The following is a 17235-nucleotide window of genomic DNA, read 5'->3' on the forward strand; positions in this document are numbered from 1 at the left end:
ACACTAATTTTAAATGCAGGTCAATGCAATTTTTGTCTCTATTTTTAGGGGGAAGCCATCACAAGTTGTAATATTTTTAGTACTATTTGGCAAAATGTCTTGTATATACTTTATTATAAAATAGCCATTTTGTAGTTCAAAAATCTACTTAAATGCAATAAATTAAGTTTATACATTTCAGTTGAAGAGTCTTTCAGAATGTTGTGGGTTTCATGAGAGCGTGTTCTCCAAAAACTTGTTTGAAGAAGGTGACATGTTCTTCACAGTGCTCACCTGCAGGAAACAAAATAAAAGTTCTACGTTCACTTTCCAACTCACAAACCAAGAACCAAGCTTGTGTAGTTTCACTTACCTTCATTTATTGGTACTAATTCTTATCTTTAATGTGTTTGAGTACCAGAGTTGAGCAAACAGAAAGCATTGGAATACTGAGGTATTTCCAGTCCTGTGACTGGTATTCTTGAGGTGAAGCAGAGGTTTGATCTAGTTCATGGATCTAACCAGCAGATTCACAGCCATGAGAGCCTTTTACTGTCAAGATGCAAGAGTGTGGGGTGGGATTCTACACCTACGGAATGTCTGGTGGTTACAAACATGTTGCTGGTGCAAGCAGTTTGTCTTGGCTTTTAAAGAAAGAACTAGCATAAAACAGGCCTTGAATTTTTGTAATTAGTGGAAATAGACAAGTGAACTCAAAGGTTTCCCAGCCTGGTTGCTGACTTCAGAAGAATGCACTAATGGGAGATAATGGCTCTCCTAACCTAAGCAGTGAGAGCAAATGCAAGTCAAACAGGTTCATCTGCAAGTTTATGTTTAGTTCAGCCTCTTTACTCCTGGGTGCAGTAGACAAAGGAGTAAGACAGGTTAATTTGGAATTGTGCTTAAAGGTGAATATAAAATATAGCCTAAACTATGCCAAGAGTTTTATCATCTAATACAGGCTCAACTGGATTGCACACCTGAGTATCTTGGTCAGACTGCTTCTCCCTTACCTGGTGTGAAGCTGGGGTTTCCCCGTAACCGCTGGTTTCTTTGTTCAAAGAAGCGGAATATGGTGTAGAAAAGCATCTCATCCTCTGCTTGTTTCGCTGCATCGAGGAATTTGCGGGCTGAAATGCTGTCGTGTCCTCCAATACCCCTGATGAATCTCAAGGCAGCCAAAACTTGGTGTTTGGACAACAGAACTTCCACTATTTCATCATTTGCTGTGGAAAGTCTCTGTGAAGTCAAGCACAGCTGTAAGACACTGCTTCTAATGCATGGAAATGATTGATGCTAGTTAATGACTTCAAGCCTGGTCAGGGAAGCTGTTTGACCAGTCTAACCCATGTGTGACAGGGAGTTATTAGAGTCAGAAATGCTTACTTTTAACATGTCCAGCGAGAGCTGATGTGCAGGAGGGTAAATGCTTTCCAGGGACAGTAAGAGACAAGCCTAGGGCAAAAGTAGAAATAACCTTAAAATTCTGAAGCCTTCCCATCTCCCTCACTAGCTTTTGGAGCTACTTGTCTTACATACCAAGGGCTTTGAGTCACTGAGCACATGGTACTGCAGAAACTGATGGAGCATGTAGAACAAGTTGTGTTGAACAAGGGTTTTGATGACCAGCTCATACAAGTAGTGCTGTGAATGCAGGAGGAAGAGAATCAAAAGCATGTCTCTGTATGTGTTTTTACAATCTACAAGTCAATATTGTATACAACTCACAATGTGACCAAGACTAGACTAAAACTGCATGTAATTTCATGGAATGGGGCAATGTACTTAGCACATAAGTTGTTTACCTGAACTGCAATCTGGAACTGGTTGAGAGAGCGAATGTATTCCATCAAGACAGCTATAGTGAACTTGTGAGGTGCTTCCTGGACAAAGAAGCAAATGTTAAATGGAATTTGCATGGCTTCTCTGTTAATAACCCCACAAAAATAGGCATCAAAATACCCTAAACCTGACAAAGCTTCCTGCAGCCAGTTTCAAGCCATCAACTTACACTGGCTGATCTGAGACTGCTGCCAAATTAGCCCTTAAATTTATTTCATTAGCCCTTAAAATTAACTTACCTTCTTCTCTGTAAAAACAGATAAAACATGTGTGTACATATCAGACTGGTCAATAACTGCTTGGGTGCGGACAGGCCGTTTCAAGAGTGGATTACTTCTACTCAGGCCTGTTTCTACCACCTAGGAGGAAAAAAGAGATCTTAAAAAAAACAAAACTGTAGTGTAGTACAGTTCTAAGTCAATCTCAGTTGTACAGACTGTTTTCTGATTCAAACACAACTGTAAACTTGTTGTGTTGACAAGGAAATTCATATCTGTGGTCATGTTATATCAGATGCATCTTGTTCAGTGAGGATTTAATATTAAATTTAAAACTTCTTTTTAAAGTTTATATAAATACAGCTGCTCTTATATACCTCAAAGCCAGGAGATGAATCTAACTACACTGAGACAGGCCCTCAGGCTTAGAAGAGTTTTGAGTATGTGACTGTACTCTGAGTTAGTGTTGAATTGGTACTTTAACAGAAGTAACTGAGATATATCAGGACTGCCTTGTTATGCCATGATACAGTGTGCAGTGAAATCAGTGCTTTGGAAACCAAAGTAGTAGGTATTGATTCAGAGTTGCTTTTTCAGCTTCTACCTTCTCTCTGCTTTCAAGCACTGGGGTATTTTAACTCATCACTCTGGAGATGAACTATGCACCACCTGTCACACAAGTGTCAAGTCTGAGAGCATTTCCCACAGTAGACTTTTACTTGTGAGACTCAGGCAGTCAGGACCTTTGGAGGGTAAGCCCAAATCTTTTAAGTAGAAAGGAGCATGCCTTCACCTTGATAGCACCTGAAAAGCAAAGAGCATTGTCCTGTCTCTGTAAGCTGCTATAGCTAACACGGTTTACCATTGTATAGCTTTGCTCAGCTTCCAAGTACTTCTTATATTCATGATTCAGTTTGTCAAAAACAGTTGCAATCACAGACAGTGATCCTCTCTCTGGTTCACTCAGCACTGAAAAGATAAAAAGAAATAACTATGAGGAGAAATAACCAGGCACCTGAAAGTTGCCTTTTTCAAAAGCTGATCTCTATTCTCTATCTAATTTTTAAGAAATACTTTCAGTCACGTCAGGTGTATTTGAATTGAAGTGGGGGGAAAGTTGAATTTTTCACGCTGTTACATTCTTTCAGAATAGTGACTGAGGGTTGTTGAGGCAAATGGCATCCCAAGGACCAAGGCAGATTCAGAGGTGATCTCATCTCTAAGAACAGCTAAGCTAACTTGGGTGAATATTTATGAATAAGCAGTATTGTACCTTCAAGATACATAAAACACACTTGAACTTACTTTGAGAGCATACAGACAGGATAACCATTTTGCATTCTTTTCTTTGGAGAAGGAAATCCATTAGTTTTCCTTTATCCAGCAAGAGGTTAACTACAGGTTCAAGTTTCACTTGAAGACTCCAGAGGTAACCTTGATTTGAAGGAGTAAACAAAATGAATTGTCTTGTACAGTACAGCCTAGACTTACAACTTTTCCACCCTTAAATGAAAACACATTGAGATTGTTTATTTGCCTTTCTAAGCCCATATGCTAGAGCAGCATTACCCTTGAAAAGTTGTAGTAGAGATAGCTAATGCTCTAGTTAACACTAGCAAGAGCAATCAACTCAGCAGATGTACCTAGTAAGTTCCTTCAGTTTTAAGCTCCTTTGTGCACTGCAAGTGTAAACTTGCCATCCTGATATTGAATATTGTAGAGTCCAAGAGCTCACCACTTACCTTCACTTGCACTGATGATAATATCAGGTTGAAAGACAATCCAAGAAGAAGAATCTAAATGTTAAGGTTTTAACACCTATATTAACATCGATGCCTAACTGCTTCTCCTGAATTTACATTACCATAGAGAAGCAGATCCCATTAACATACTTTCATTTACTGTCACTTCTGAGGCTTTGAACCATGCTCTTGGAATGATATCTTCAATTTTATGGTGTACCTATTCAATCATTACATACACATGTCTCAGATAATCAGGAAATGTGGTATTATACTAGACTTCAGTTTTTACAACTCTCTGAAAGCATTGTGAGGCTATTATGAAGCATATTTTGCCTTGAGGTACATGTGCAAAATCAGCCAGAACTGCTCTGTTAAGGAACCAAGGTAACAAATGCTACCTTCTTTCCTGCTTGATACATAGAATGAGGTTCTTACTTCTTGAGAGGATTTAAAGGATACAGAGTTTACATGGAACAGGAGCCTGACTTGTCACAGAGGCTGGGCCTGCAGAAAAAAGAACATCAGGTGAAGAACAGTAGTAACTCTGGCAGCTCTCCTGTACCAAGTGTTTTATGCTGAAAAGGTAAATATGGATTGTAACACTCTAGCATGTAGTTAGAAAGAAAGATCCATTTCTCTGTGTAGCCAGATCTACAAAGAAAATCTGACACTGAGAAGGCAAAGAAATCCTTCAAAACATGCCTGTTTTGTTTCTCAGCCAAGTGAAATAATGTGTGTAGAAATATTCCAGCTCTAGTACTGTAATTCTAGATACACAGATTTCATTTGCTGTATTTAAATGTATACTCTTTAAAAGGAAAAGTGGTTGGTACATTCTGATCCTAGCCTTTGTTTAATACAAATCTCCATCTGCAGATTTATCATACTTGCTATCAAATGTTAGAGCTTTTAATGTGCAATCTTTATACAGAAGCATCTTTCTCTTCTACAAAGACAACCTCACTGTTTTATCACCTGCCAGTGAAACTATGCTCAGATTATTTCTATATCCCCAGCTTGAGGTGTAACTACCTGTCACACTTCTAGGACTGGAGAACAGAAAGGTAATCCAAGAAGAATCTAAGCATTTGAGTCCTAACACTGATTGAAGCATTAAACTGGTCCCAAACTTGATTCTGAGCTTGTATTTTCTTTCAGCCTCCCACTTCGTAAGTCACACAGTCCTGACTGAAGCCAGAAAAGCATGAAGTGCTTTTGAGCACCCACAAGCTTTGAGAGCCATGGCCAAAAAACTCCCCACACCCAACACTTTTCAAGTGTAAAAGCAAAGTACTATAGGAAACGTGCACCTTAAACAGCAACTCTTCTGTAGTTGGCACACGCATTTGGAACACCAACTTCTGCTCAATTGCTTCTTACTTTCTTCCTTCCTCACCCTCTCCAATATGTGTAACTGAAGTGTTAGTAACCTGAAGCACTCCTGTCTGTGAGCTGTTACATTTAAGTGCTCTTGCTAAGTGTTAGGTTATTCATTACATAGTGGTTCTACCTGCTACAGGTATCTGATAGGGTTGTATTGATCGAGGTGGAAGTACAAACTGATGGATTGTTGTGGACCCATCAAATTCTCCCTTCAGCTTGATGTCAAATATAACTGAAGTCTGCAATTAAAAAGAGGAAGTTAGTATTGATGGATGTGAATCACCACTCATTTGAATGCATTCAGTTTGCTTTTCACATTTCCATCTAGTATTCCCTGTTAGAACCATAGAATGGTTGGGGTTGGAAGGGATATACTGGGGTTGGTGACATTTTTCACTGATCAGGCTGCTCAAGGCCCCGTCCAAACTAGAACTGAACCATTTCAGCAATGGGGAATCCTGTTCCAGGGTCTCACCACCCTCACTGTGAAAAGCTGCATCCCTTGCATCCCATCTAAATCTATCTCCCTTTGGTCTAAAACCACTGCCCCTAGAACTGTCACTACATGCCCTAGAAAAAAGTCTCTCTCAGTCTGTCTTGCACAACACATGACTTTGACACTGCATAAACTCTGAGGAAAATTGTCTATCTTCCTCACACTTCTACCATTCAGTCTTGTTCAACTCAAGTCACTAACACTTCTAACCCAGCATGGACCACCAGGGAAAGCAGCTGTGCTTTCAGTGCCAGTGAAATTTCAATTACTGGTGTCTCCCAAAGGCAAGGTGAGTAATGTTTTCTGGGTTTCTGTAGTCATGTTTATCGTTTGACCAAAACACAGGGGAGGAAGTGCTCTGGGTTAAATGCTAATGTGTAGAATTAACATGAAATATAACTGAAACATCAACTAATCCCCCTAAGAAGGTAATGTGCCCCACTTCCTGAAGATGTCCAAGAGAAGATAATACCAGAATTCCAAGCCTTTTCCCAAGTTAACAGCAGAGTAGTACTTTAGCTTAACCACTGACCAAGCCTTGCTGCTGGGACTACAGATAAGAAGTTTTAACTGTGCTACCTGATGCACAAGGAGGGTGGTGCTCATACAAGTTTTTAGAGAGCCAGGCCTTCAGACTAAAGGAGCTTATGTTTGTGTCACAGAAACATTATCATTCAAATGTTTGTGATATGGTAAGCTTCCCAGGATTGATAATTTAGTATCCAATTTAACTCTACTTCTTTATATAATGACTTAAAAGCCTACACAGTGGAGCAGCAAAGCATCATAGCAAACTGACAAGAAGCAAAAGCAGTGTAAGAAAAAAGCAGGCATTACCAGCAGCCCTGATTATATGTTAGCCCATCAGGACAGAAGGATACATTTGAATCTCTTACAGTGTTCTGGCTTTGTTTCTGCAAATACTCTGGGTTTTGGCTAAGCCCAAAGAAAAATAATTTCTAAATTAAATTATTAGGTTATTAAAACCTGCCCCTAAATTCTCAAAGTTATGGCACAACACAATATAAATAAATCAGACCTCAGTATCCTGATGATGTACTACCACCAAGTTATCCACTACATTCAGTGCAAACTTCCCAGTTCTGTTCAGCTTTAAAATATGTGTCTTCTTACAGGAGCCCTCTCTATAGAGACAAAGAGAAATGAGAACTGGTCAACAAGCCAATATAAGATGTCTTTTTGTCCTAGTTTTGCTGGGACTCAGTTTATTTTCTTCCTAGGAACTGATACAGTGCTGTATTTTGGATTTATTTTGAGAATAACACTGATAAGATACTGATGTTTTAGTTGTTGCTAAACAGTGCTTACTCTAAGCCAAGGACTTTTTGATTTCCCATGCTCTGCCAGCGAGGTGTGCAAAAAGCTGGGAGGCAGCAAGGCCAGGAGAGCAGACCTGAACTGGCCAAAGCGATATTCCATATCCTAGGACATCATGCTTGGTATATAAAGTAGGGGAAGTTGGCCAGAAGGCACAGGTCAGTGTTTGGGACAGGCTGGGTGGTAAAATTGTTACTGTGTCACTTGCTTTTCATGGGTTTTATTCCCTCCTCCACGCACTTTTCATTACTACTATTACTTTTTTACCTTATTTCACTTATTAAACTGGTTTTATCTCAACCTATGAGTTTTACCTTTTTCTGATTTTCCTGCCCCTCCCACCAGGGGTTTGGGGGAGCAGCTGGTGGTACTTGCCAATTGGGATTAAAGCACAACACTGACACAGATGTGAACTGCCACTAAAGTTCTTCATTCTGCTCTTACCTGGGTAAGTGATAGAGCACTACTTCTGCTCCTGTGCTGTTGGAAGTCCTTGAGTGATGCCTCAAATAGAGAACGTAAAGCTGCCCGTATCTAACAAGACAACAGGATTAAAGGATTATTTTCAATTAAGAGCTCTACCAGTCTCTTAGGTAATCTCATCCTTTCTTCTGGGATAAAATGTCTGACTCTAAGTCAGGTAATCATTTAATTAAAAGGGAAAGATTAAACAGTCCTTGCATGAGTATAGGCCATGAATTATCATTTATCAAGTCTGGCACCTGTGAACGATTCCTCTACCAATATTTCAACAAAGAAATGAAACATTCTCCAAATTTCTGTGGTAATCCAGAACAGTGTCATGTAAGACTTCTCCATTTGCTGCCCCTCCCCACCTTGACCCAAGAGGGTTGTTTAGATGCTTTGTTCAAGGCAGTATCTGAAGTGCTTTAAAGCAACAGCACTGCTAAAACAAGAAACAAGTGCAACCATTGTAATGTCCCTCCCTTCCTCCAGCACTCCCACACTGCCCCACCCTCCCAAGAAAGTGAGAAACGCACATTGTAGCCATAGCAATATCTCTTTCAGAAAGGCTGAGCTTGGATGACTTGGGTGCTGCAGGCAACTCAATTTCAAATTTTGATAGTTTTGCCATGGTCCCACTCTGTTAAAAAGCAAAACAAGAATTGTCACGACCTGAACCGAAAGGGAGGAGCCGCCTTTGCCCAAACGCTGCATCACAGCGCCCCCACGAGGCGAAGGGCGGTCACAGCCCAAACGAAAGGGTTTTGTGCTTTCTTTCCCCAAAAACCCTCAAGTGACTCTTAACGCACACCTCTGTAACTTCAGAAGCTTCATCATCTTGATTTTATGACTTCAGCTACAAAAACATTTCCATTTCAATTCAGTCAAGGCAAATTTGTATGCAAATCCCAAGTACAATTGGTCTGGAGATCTCAAACAGAAATTCTCTTAACTTACTTTCCCTCTTCCAGAAAAGTATATGCTCCAACTCTTAAATAACTGCTTCCTGGGAAGGAGAAAATATCACTACCTCCTACCAGTCACAGTCTCCTTTAGTTCCTGCCTTCTACTTAGAGCACATCCCTTCTCCTGCCCAAGGCTTCTGCTTTCCTCTTCCTATTTTCTATGGAATTCATATTTAAGCAAGTTTTCACAGTCTCCAAAGCTTCTATTGAAATTAACTTCCTATTCTTACTGATTCATTCTCAAGAGTGAAGTGTGAATACTATAGAACTACTTCCTTTGCTAGATCTCTATTTTCAAGTATTACTTTAGTACAGGACTTTTCTCAAGAGATCTTTAAATATGACCTTCTGAACACAAGATAAAAATTATTTCACTTCAAGCTACAACTTGACACAAAATGGGAAGGAGAGGGAACCATAACCAAAGTTGTTAAATAGAAAACTGTGAAAGGCTAGTAGGTTCCCCAGCCACCTAAGGGAACATCATTTCAGGAAGCAGTACAGACCCTACACAAGATTAACACAGACCAGGAAACTCGTGAATAAGATGCTTTTCAATCTCTTCCCTTAAACTGCCACAGAAATCTTCCTAATCCATTGACAGGAGCAAGATAAATGCTGCAGTTCTTTTCCTAATTTTTAAAACCACCTGACTGCATCATTAACTGAAAGCAGATTCTGGTTTTCACAGCACACTTTTTCCAAGACAAAAAGAAAAAATATTTCCCCAGTAACATTAAGTGTTGCCCACAGTAAAAAACACCAAAAGAAAAAACTACTGTAGACAAAGCCCTCTCTGGCTTGGGACAACAGTTTTTTCTTAAGTGCTACCTCTTTTCTTTATCTTTTTTTCATCCAGTCATATCAGGGAGGTAATACTTTATAATCACAAGAGAAAGGCCCTTATTTTTTTCCTTATCAGGAAAATCAATATTGCTACAGAGAGCAAATGTTCATATTAAAAGTAAATAATAAATACCTATTTAATAAAAAAAATTCTTTGAAGACATTTAAATTGTAAAATATTTAGTCACCACCAATTTTTTCTTTCCTTTCTCAAAGTCAGCAGTCCAGCCTTGTCTGGACACACATCTTCCCAAAGAGCATGTAAGAAAGAGTGAATTACCTAATTTTAAGCCATCACCTAGAAGCTACATTATAGATTTGCTTATTGTCATACAAGGATATCAACAAATGCACCTTTTGGAAGAAATTCAAGCAATAGAATATTTGGATGAAGAAGCTATTTAGGAAAAAATGACAATGACAAGTTTGGAACATATCCCTTTACCTTGAAATAGAATGGCTGCAGGACATTTCCAAGGACAGTGGTGGAAAGAAGGATAACAGAGCTCTCTGGACAATACATGTACCAATTGACATTAATACTCTGATTCTTCAGGAGCTTTAAACTTCGTTTCTCTGGCAATACCTGGAAACACAGAATATTAGCATTGTATTACCACCAGGATTCCACCAGCATAAATGGTAATTAATCCACAAGAGCAAACAACGTTAAGCAAGAAACAGGTAAGTGTAAAGACACTTGCCGTGCTAGAATTAAAAATCAGAAATCTGACAATTACAGCTGAGGCCCCACTTTACTGTAGCTAAGAAAGAACACACATCAAGTACAAATGAGCCTAAAGGTGCTGTGTTTACCCACTCATCCAGATCTGGGTATAAGTTCTGTGCACAGTGGAGAAAACACCTGGCTTGATACAACTAGTGAAGTTTGATTAAAAAGTTCTTCTAACAATATTCTTGCTGCCTTCATTCCCCAGCCTCCTTAATCTTTTATATTTTAAGAAATATGTAAACTAATTCTCTTCATTTCAAGGGCTTAAATATCCTCTCTTTTAAAAGACACTTATTTGATTTAGTCCTTTTACCTGCAGGGTTGACATTCATAAGCCTTTCAGGTGCTAAATATATATTCTCCCCCTCAATCAGCATGAAATAATGCTGCTTTTTCAGGAACTAGTTATTAGTAACAGTAACCACGAGAAACATTCTGTCTTAGCTCCAGGACTGAAACTATTGAAAAGTGCACACCTTTTTTTTAGGAAGCGTTTGAATATCCATCATCATGAATGTTAGAAAGAGTTATTTATTCATCAGACATCTTTAAAAACACATGCAAAGGAAATTACATGTTACATAAAGGGACTCAATGAGGTCAGTGAGGTCTAGGACAAAGCTCCAAGTTGCAGAAGGGTACTAGCTGGTCAATTATTAGTTCTTTGCCACCTTTTAAGTATTTACACATCTTCCCCAATGCTGATTTGTTTTGTGTGAAGTGGTATTTCACATTAGATTTAAATACTCATTTCCATACAAGTCAAGAGCATCTCTTAATCTAGAGCTCCCAAAACTTAGGTGAATACTCCTTTATACAACGTCTTAAAACCTGTAAATGATAAATTTGCCCTGACCTAAAAATGTATTCTTCTGTAAAAAAAAAAAATTGCAGTCTGCAAACCAAATAGCAAAAATTGCTTTTTTAGCAGCACTCTTTCTTAGTTACAGCGACAACAAAAGAATTCAAATACGATGTTACAAATTTACATTTTCACACCTCTAAGCATGTCCTATGGGAGTTATTTGTATTACCTGGTAGAATTCAATTCCTTGATCTGTGATGAAGACAATTTCTGTAGAACTTGTCCAGCAGAATCCCAGAATATTGGCATTCTTTGTCTTTTAACAAACAAGCAAACAAACACTCTTTTACTTGGAAAAATTAACTATTCAGGTAAGCTAATATTACTAAATGATGAACACGAGACCAAAGGCAATTTAGGTATCCAATCTCTGGAGTTAATACTTTTGGCCAACCAGACACCCAGCATGCATCAGCTGCTTTTATAATGCATTCCCAAACTACACATGAACACAATTACTGTAGGACCTGGATCTTTGGCAGCAAGTAAGATTTACAAGTTTATTATACAATCAAATTTTATTTTCACCCAAGATAAATTAAATTCCTCTGTTTCAAATTCTACTGCCAATTCAACCAGTTCCTGACATGAAAAGCAGGAAGAGAGTTTTGAGAGAAACTAAAAACTAAATGAAAAAATTTGCCATGACTTCACTCAGAATCTACTCCTTTCACTACTTTCATTACCATAAAGGTTTTGCTAGAATGGTTTACTTAAACTCATAATCCTAAATAATGAAGCAGACAGTGTTTCAGCTTTAAAGACTACAGGGATGAAAGGATCTGTGTAAATCAGATGTACAAAAATTTACTTTAGCATTCTATTACCCGAAAATTTAATTTGTTTTAGTTAAAAGTTGAAAATATCAAGCAATGACAATGGTACTTGTTTCTGGTAAATAATCATCAACAATTAGAAGGATTATTAAAAAATAGCAAACACAATATGAAAACTAGTAATAGCTTACTATTACTGATTAGTGACATTAGGAAAGAACATCCACATTAACATATCTGGCACTAATACAATCACTGCTCACTGCTTCTGTATCATGAGCACTTTGTCTCTTCTCCTTACCAAACCTTGACATTTGTTGCCCCCACAGCATTTCTGATCCCTCTAAGAAACAATTACATTCACAAGACAGGGAAGTTTTTATAGGTATTGTTAATACCTGTTTGTTCACTCAGTTTCAATAGACAGCAGTGCTGACATCTCTCATTTCCCTGATGTTAGTGTTTTGAAAGGTTTCTCCAGTTAGTTCTCTTGTAGTCACCAGCCTAACTGACAACAGAGTTTCACTTAAGCATATAAGCCTGGGACATTTAACTCACCTTACATTCCTGTGTATATTCTAGCTGAGGGCTATCTGGAATAAAATTCAAAAAATCCTGCAAAAACACGCATTAAGTGGATTAGCAATAATGAAGCACAGACAAGATACATACATAGAATAGATATTAGTTTATCCAATTGTCTTAGATGCAATATATACAACAGAACAGAAGAAAAACTTCTGTTCCACCTCACCCTTGCCAGAGTTGGCTTCCCCTTATACTTTTTGTTTAAATGATGATACTAGCAAGACAACAATGCTGCCTGACCAGCCTCTCAGAATGATGGAGGAATTTTCACTACAGCTGATGGTAGCCAATAGACTTCTTGAATATTTGTCTCAAAGAGTTTTACTCTGGAACTAGAGGATTTCCAGCTCCAATTCCCTAGCTGCAGGGTGTACATTTCTTACCACACTTTTCAAAGTTCTCTGCACAGCCAGAATCTTGTTCCCCAAGGAAAATTTGATGCACTTCACTTCTCCTTTATCCTCCATCCTATACAGAAAGAAACAGAAGTTATGGGAATATAATCTAAAATAGTTTCATAAAGAATATACCCTAAAAAAAGACAATGATGGGGAAAAAAAAGGATCATGCAAATGCTGTTGAATACAGATTATTACTCTTGCCTGACTAATATATTCAAAACCCAGACTGAACAGAAAATGGCAGCTCACTCTTCAGAAGTCCTGAACACATCAATTGCAGAATCATGGCTAAGCTCACACAAATTAGCACCTGAAATCACTGCAAATGCTCAGCTCTGGTGGCCTGTGATGTGGAACTGGAACACCTGTGGGACTATCCAAACCTGCATCCTCAGTTCTGGACACCAGCATCCTGCAATCTGCTGTGTTACTTCCAGAACTACTGCTAGTTGACACAAGCCTCCTTCCTTTCCCACTAGGATACAGCCTCTGGAAGAACTTCTGATGTTAAAAAGAGAGTGAGACTGCTTTCACACCATTAAAATAAATTTTAAAAGTATTCTTACCAAACAAGCATCAGCACAACTGGCATGAATAAGGTATATAGAGTTCCTCCAGCATGTGCTATTAAGTCAGGCCAAAGAGAGAAACAGTCAAGTATGAAAATAGTTGGAACAGCATGAAGTATACTAAATATTTTCAGCTCCTTCAGGATTGACAAGTGTAATCAAATAAAAAAGTAAAATAAACCCAGCAACTTTCAGGACAGGCCCTGTGCAATATCCAAGAGATCACAGTAAACAAATTTTATTACAAATTGCTTCATCCATATTTGGATTGATATGGAATAAAGGAATACTTCCTTACATATGCACACAGCAGAACACAAAGAGCCATAACTTTTCACAGAGACATATATAAAATAGTTTACTGCTGTCAAATTCTGCAAAAATGTTTCCACAAGAAACAGAAGACACAGAAGAAGCCCATTCAGATGAAACAAGGAACAGAACATGAGAAACCTACACCTAGGTTTGGACATTGTGCTTGAATCACAGACATCACTTGCTAAACTGTATCCTTGGATATGTCATTGCTGCTGTAGGAATCACTCTCTCATATGTACAGCATGTTACAGTAAAAGACTGTTGTTTAAAAAAAAGAAGTCACAGCCTAATTACTTCTTCCCCCCAGAGACCAGGGAGGGAAAAGTTTACCCTCTTAATTGCAAGATTGTATCTAAGAAAAAGTCAAAATATGATCACAATTACTTGTCAGATTTATGCCTGAATTACAGTGGATCAGGACCAACCATCATATAATTTGAAGATTGCATCTTTCTATCCCAACACAAAGGTGCCTTACCTGAAGGAAATAGGATTTCTGTCCTCCAAACCTTTAACAACAACCCCTGTAGCTCCACCAGATCGAACAGCAAAAACCTGCAGAAAAAGTTTTGAACATATATATTTAACTCATTCAAAGTCATCACCTTCACCTGCTTCCTCTTCTATAAGCCACACCTTTTAATTTTTTTTACTAGACACAACTTTTGTTCTTCTGCAGATCTAACAGTTCACACTGAGACAATCTGGAATTCCAAGTTTACTTTGAGTTGTCAGATTGAATGGTACTGCAACGGTCTTGCAGGCATATTCTGAACTACTGGGCAAGTTAAATCAGTACAAACCTTTATAAACCTTTATCTTGGTTTTTTGTTTCTTTTATATTTTCCTAGTAAAAGTATCTAAGACATCAAGGCGTTGTTTAAAACAAAAAGGATCTCAGCTTGGGGACTGGGAACTCAATGACCCAGAAGCCTGATCCTGTCAGAACATGTTATTAAACAGAATAGTTTAACAGTAATAGATTTTCATAGAGATTTTCAATAGATTTTACCGAAGGAGCTTCAGCCAATATGCCCTACAACTAAGAATTCCTTTAGCCCAGCTTCACATGTAAGTGTATAAAACCTGCTCGAGGTATGACACGTATTGAGCTGGAATAAGATAACCAAAAAAAGGAAAAAAAAAAGTCATGCTGTTACAAACTATGCCTAACTTGGAAAAAGAAAAGGCAAATGCCTTATTGGTACTTCTTGTGTGTGCAGCAGCACCAGGGACACAGAGCAGGGCTCAGGGTGACAGGGACATTTTTCAGCCATGCTGCCAGTCCACTACGCTCAGGCAGGAAATACACATATCAAGATTATAAATTGCAAGCAAGTCCACAGCCTTACTAAAATGATAAATACTTAGTTTAACTATTTTTAGTATTATGGAGACAGAAAAAGAAGGCAACCCTCTCTTAATCTCAGGAAGATGAGAAGATTGCATGGACACATCTCTCACATGGGAAACTGTCATTGAAATGCTGGTTACAAATGATTCAGAGACACACTGCAAACTACTTTATATAACAAGAAAACACAGAGAAATAAATTTACACTGGAAAACACGAATCTTTCAAGTGAGCTCTCAACAACCAGTTTCTATGTAGTTATATCACATCCAGACTATGATACAGCATCTCCTGACAGGGTATTTCAAGTGGCCCTCACAGATAATGGTTTATAAGAAGAAATATGTGGAAAGTGGCCCAGTGCAAAGGGACCTGGAGATGCTGGATGACAGCAGCTGAACGAGAGCCAGCAGTGCCCAGGTGGCCAAGAAACCAGAAACCAAGATACATACAATGTACCATGGATATGTGGCCAGCAGGACCAGGGCAGTGATTGTCCCCCTGTACCCTGCAGTGGTGAGGCCACACCTCGAGTGCTGTGTCCAATTCCAGGCCCCTCAATTCAGGAAGAACACTGAGGTGCTGGAGCATGTCCAGAGAAGGGCAACAGAGCTGGGGAAGGTCTGGAGCACAAGTCCTACAAGGAGCAGCTGTGGGAGCTGGGTTTGTTCAGCCTGGGGAAAAGGAGGCTCAGGGGGGACCTTATTGCTCCCTGCAACTCCCTGAAAAAGGCTGCAGCCAGGTGAGCACTGGCCTCTTCTCCTGGCAACCAGCGACAGAACCAGAAGACATCACCTTAAGCTGTACTGGGGAAGGGTTAGGTTGGACATTAGGAAGAATTTCTTCCCTGAAAGGGTGATTAGACACGGGAATATTCTGTATTCTGCCCAGGGAGGTGTGGAGTTACCACCCCTGGAGCTGTTTAAGGAAAGACTGGATGTGGCACTCAGTGCCCTGGTCTAGCTGACAAGATGGTGTTCAGTAAAAGGTTGGACTTGATGATCTCAGAGACCTTTTCCAGCCCAAATGATTCTGTAATCATTCTGAACAGAGTGCAACAGCAAGAAACACAGCCCAGAAATATTGCTCACTCTCCAAACATGCCACTGATCATGTCCACACATGGGGCAAGGCATGCCAGCTACACGGGGAAGAAAGCTTGAAGGTTCTGACTCCATGAATGCTGAGGTCAAAGAAGAGTTAGAGGAATTATACATTGGAATGTATCCACATCTGTATAAGGCACATGACAGCCTGTGGATCTTTTAGCTGTACTGAGCTGAACTCTCAGGAGCCCATATGGGTATTAAGGAGAACCTGCTTAAAAGCACTAAAGCCAAGAAACAGCCACTTGGGTCTGTGCCACAAAGAAAGCTGTAACTATTCGTTTTTTATGAATATATTGAATTTCAGGAATTGAAAGAGGCGTGAAAATTTCAGGGAAATTAAGCTAAGAGCAAAGTGACAAAGTTTGCAAGTCAGGTGGGGACACTTGGAACAGAAAGGAAAAGTGCTGACTCCGACGAATTCCAGAAAGACCTTAGGGTAGTGAGAGTGAGGCAGGTGAAATCCAAGCTAATAAATCGGTAAAGGAAAAACAAAAAAATTCTACCGCCTCTAGCACGATGACAGGTCCTGAGGGGAAACAACCGGGCTCATGCCCGGCAGCCGAGGGACGGGAGGGAAGCAAAGCCGGGCAGGGAAGCATAGCCAAGGCGGGGAGCAGCAGCGGGCCGGGCTGACCCCCAGGCCCGGCCCCGCAGCCGCCGGCCCGGCCCGCCGCCCCACCTGCTTGTTGGCCTCGTCGAAGAACACGCAGTTCACGGGGTTCGCCTTCTCGAAGTGCACGGGCCGCGCGCACAGCGCCAGGTAGCAGCCGCCGGCCTCCGCGCCGCCCCGCGCTCGCCCCTCGCCCCCTTCTCCTCCTCCTTCTCTCCCCGCTGCTCCTCCTGCTGCTGCTGCCGCTCCCGGCGCCTCGTCCTCGGCCGGCCCCGGCGGGTCGCGGCCCATGGCGGCAGCCATTGCCCACCCCGGCTCCCGGGCGGCCGCTTCCTGTTTACACTCCCCTCGCGCGTGACGCGCGGCGCTCCCGCCTTAAAGGCGCAGCGGCCCGGGAGAGGGAGCAGGGACTGGGAGCTATGGTGGAAATACCGGGATCAGGATCAGGGAGCGCTGCTGGGAGAGACCGGGAGAGGGATTTGTCTAGCACTCCTGAACGCCAGTGTATGAGGGGTATCAGTGAGCTTAGCAAAGGGAGACAGAGACCCGAGAAGCTGCAAAATCTGCTTCGGGCAAGGCGTGGATGCTGGCGAAAAGAAAGACGTGGGATGAGCACAGCGTTACAGTGCGGGACC

General features: G+C 40.4%; 1 protein-coding gene across 1 annotated transcript; it reads right to left on the reverse strand.

Annotated features, from left to right (window-relative positions):
* Nucleotides 1-95: 95 nt before the first annotated feature.
* Nucleotides 96-16903, reverse strand: RMC1 (regulator of MON1-CCZ1). Its single transcript, XM_054284605.1, has 20 exons — nucleotides 16670-16903; nucleotides 14006-14082; nucleotides 12623-12707; nucleotides 12210-12266; nucleotides 11045-11131; nucleotides 9723-9863; nucleotides 8003-8106; nucleotides 7446-7535; nucleotides 6703-6808; nucleotides 5295-5406; nucleotides 4244-4288; nucleotides 3782-3835; nucleotides 3345-3473; nucleotides 2902-3008; nucleotides 2061-2180; nucleotides 1785-1862; nucleotides 1519-1623; nucleotides 1366-1434; nucleotides 993-1218; nucleotides 96-273 (listed from the first exon to the last, which is right to left on the reverse strand). Exons 1-20 carry the CDS (start codon nucleotides 16901-16903, stop codon nucleotides 194-196), a joined length of 2106 nt encoding a protein of 701 aa, XP_054140580.1. The 3' UTR covers nucleotides 96-193.
* Between the last annotated feature and the right edge of the window lie 332 nt (nucleotides 16904-17235).

The sequence above is a fragment of the Melozone crissalis genome, unplaced genomic scaffold, assembly GCF_028551555.1.
Source record: "Melozone crissalis strain CALT ecotype California unplaced genomic scaffold, PUWL_Pcris_2 ptg000042l_1, whole genome shotgun sequence".
Classification (NCBI taxonomy): domain Eukaryota; kingdom Metazoa; phylum Chordata; class Aves; order Passeriformes; family Passerellidae; genus Melozone; species Melozone crissalis.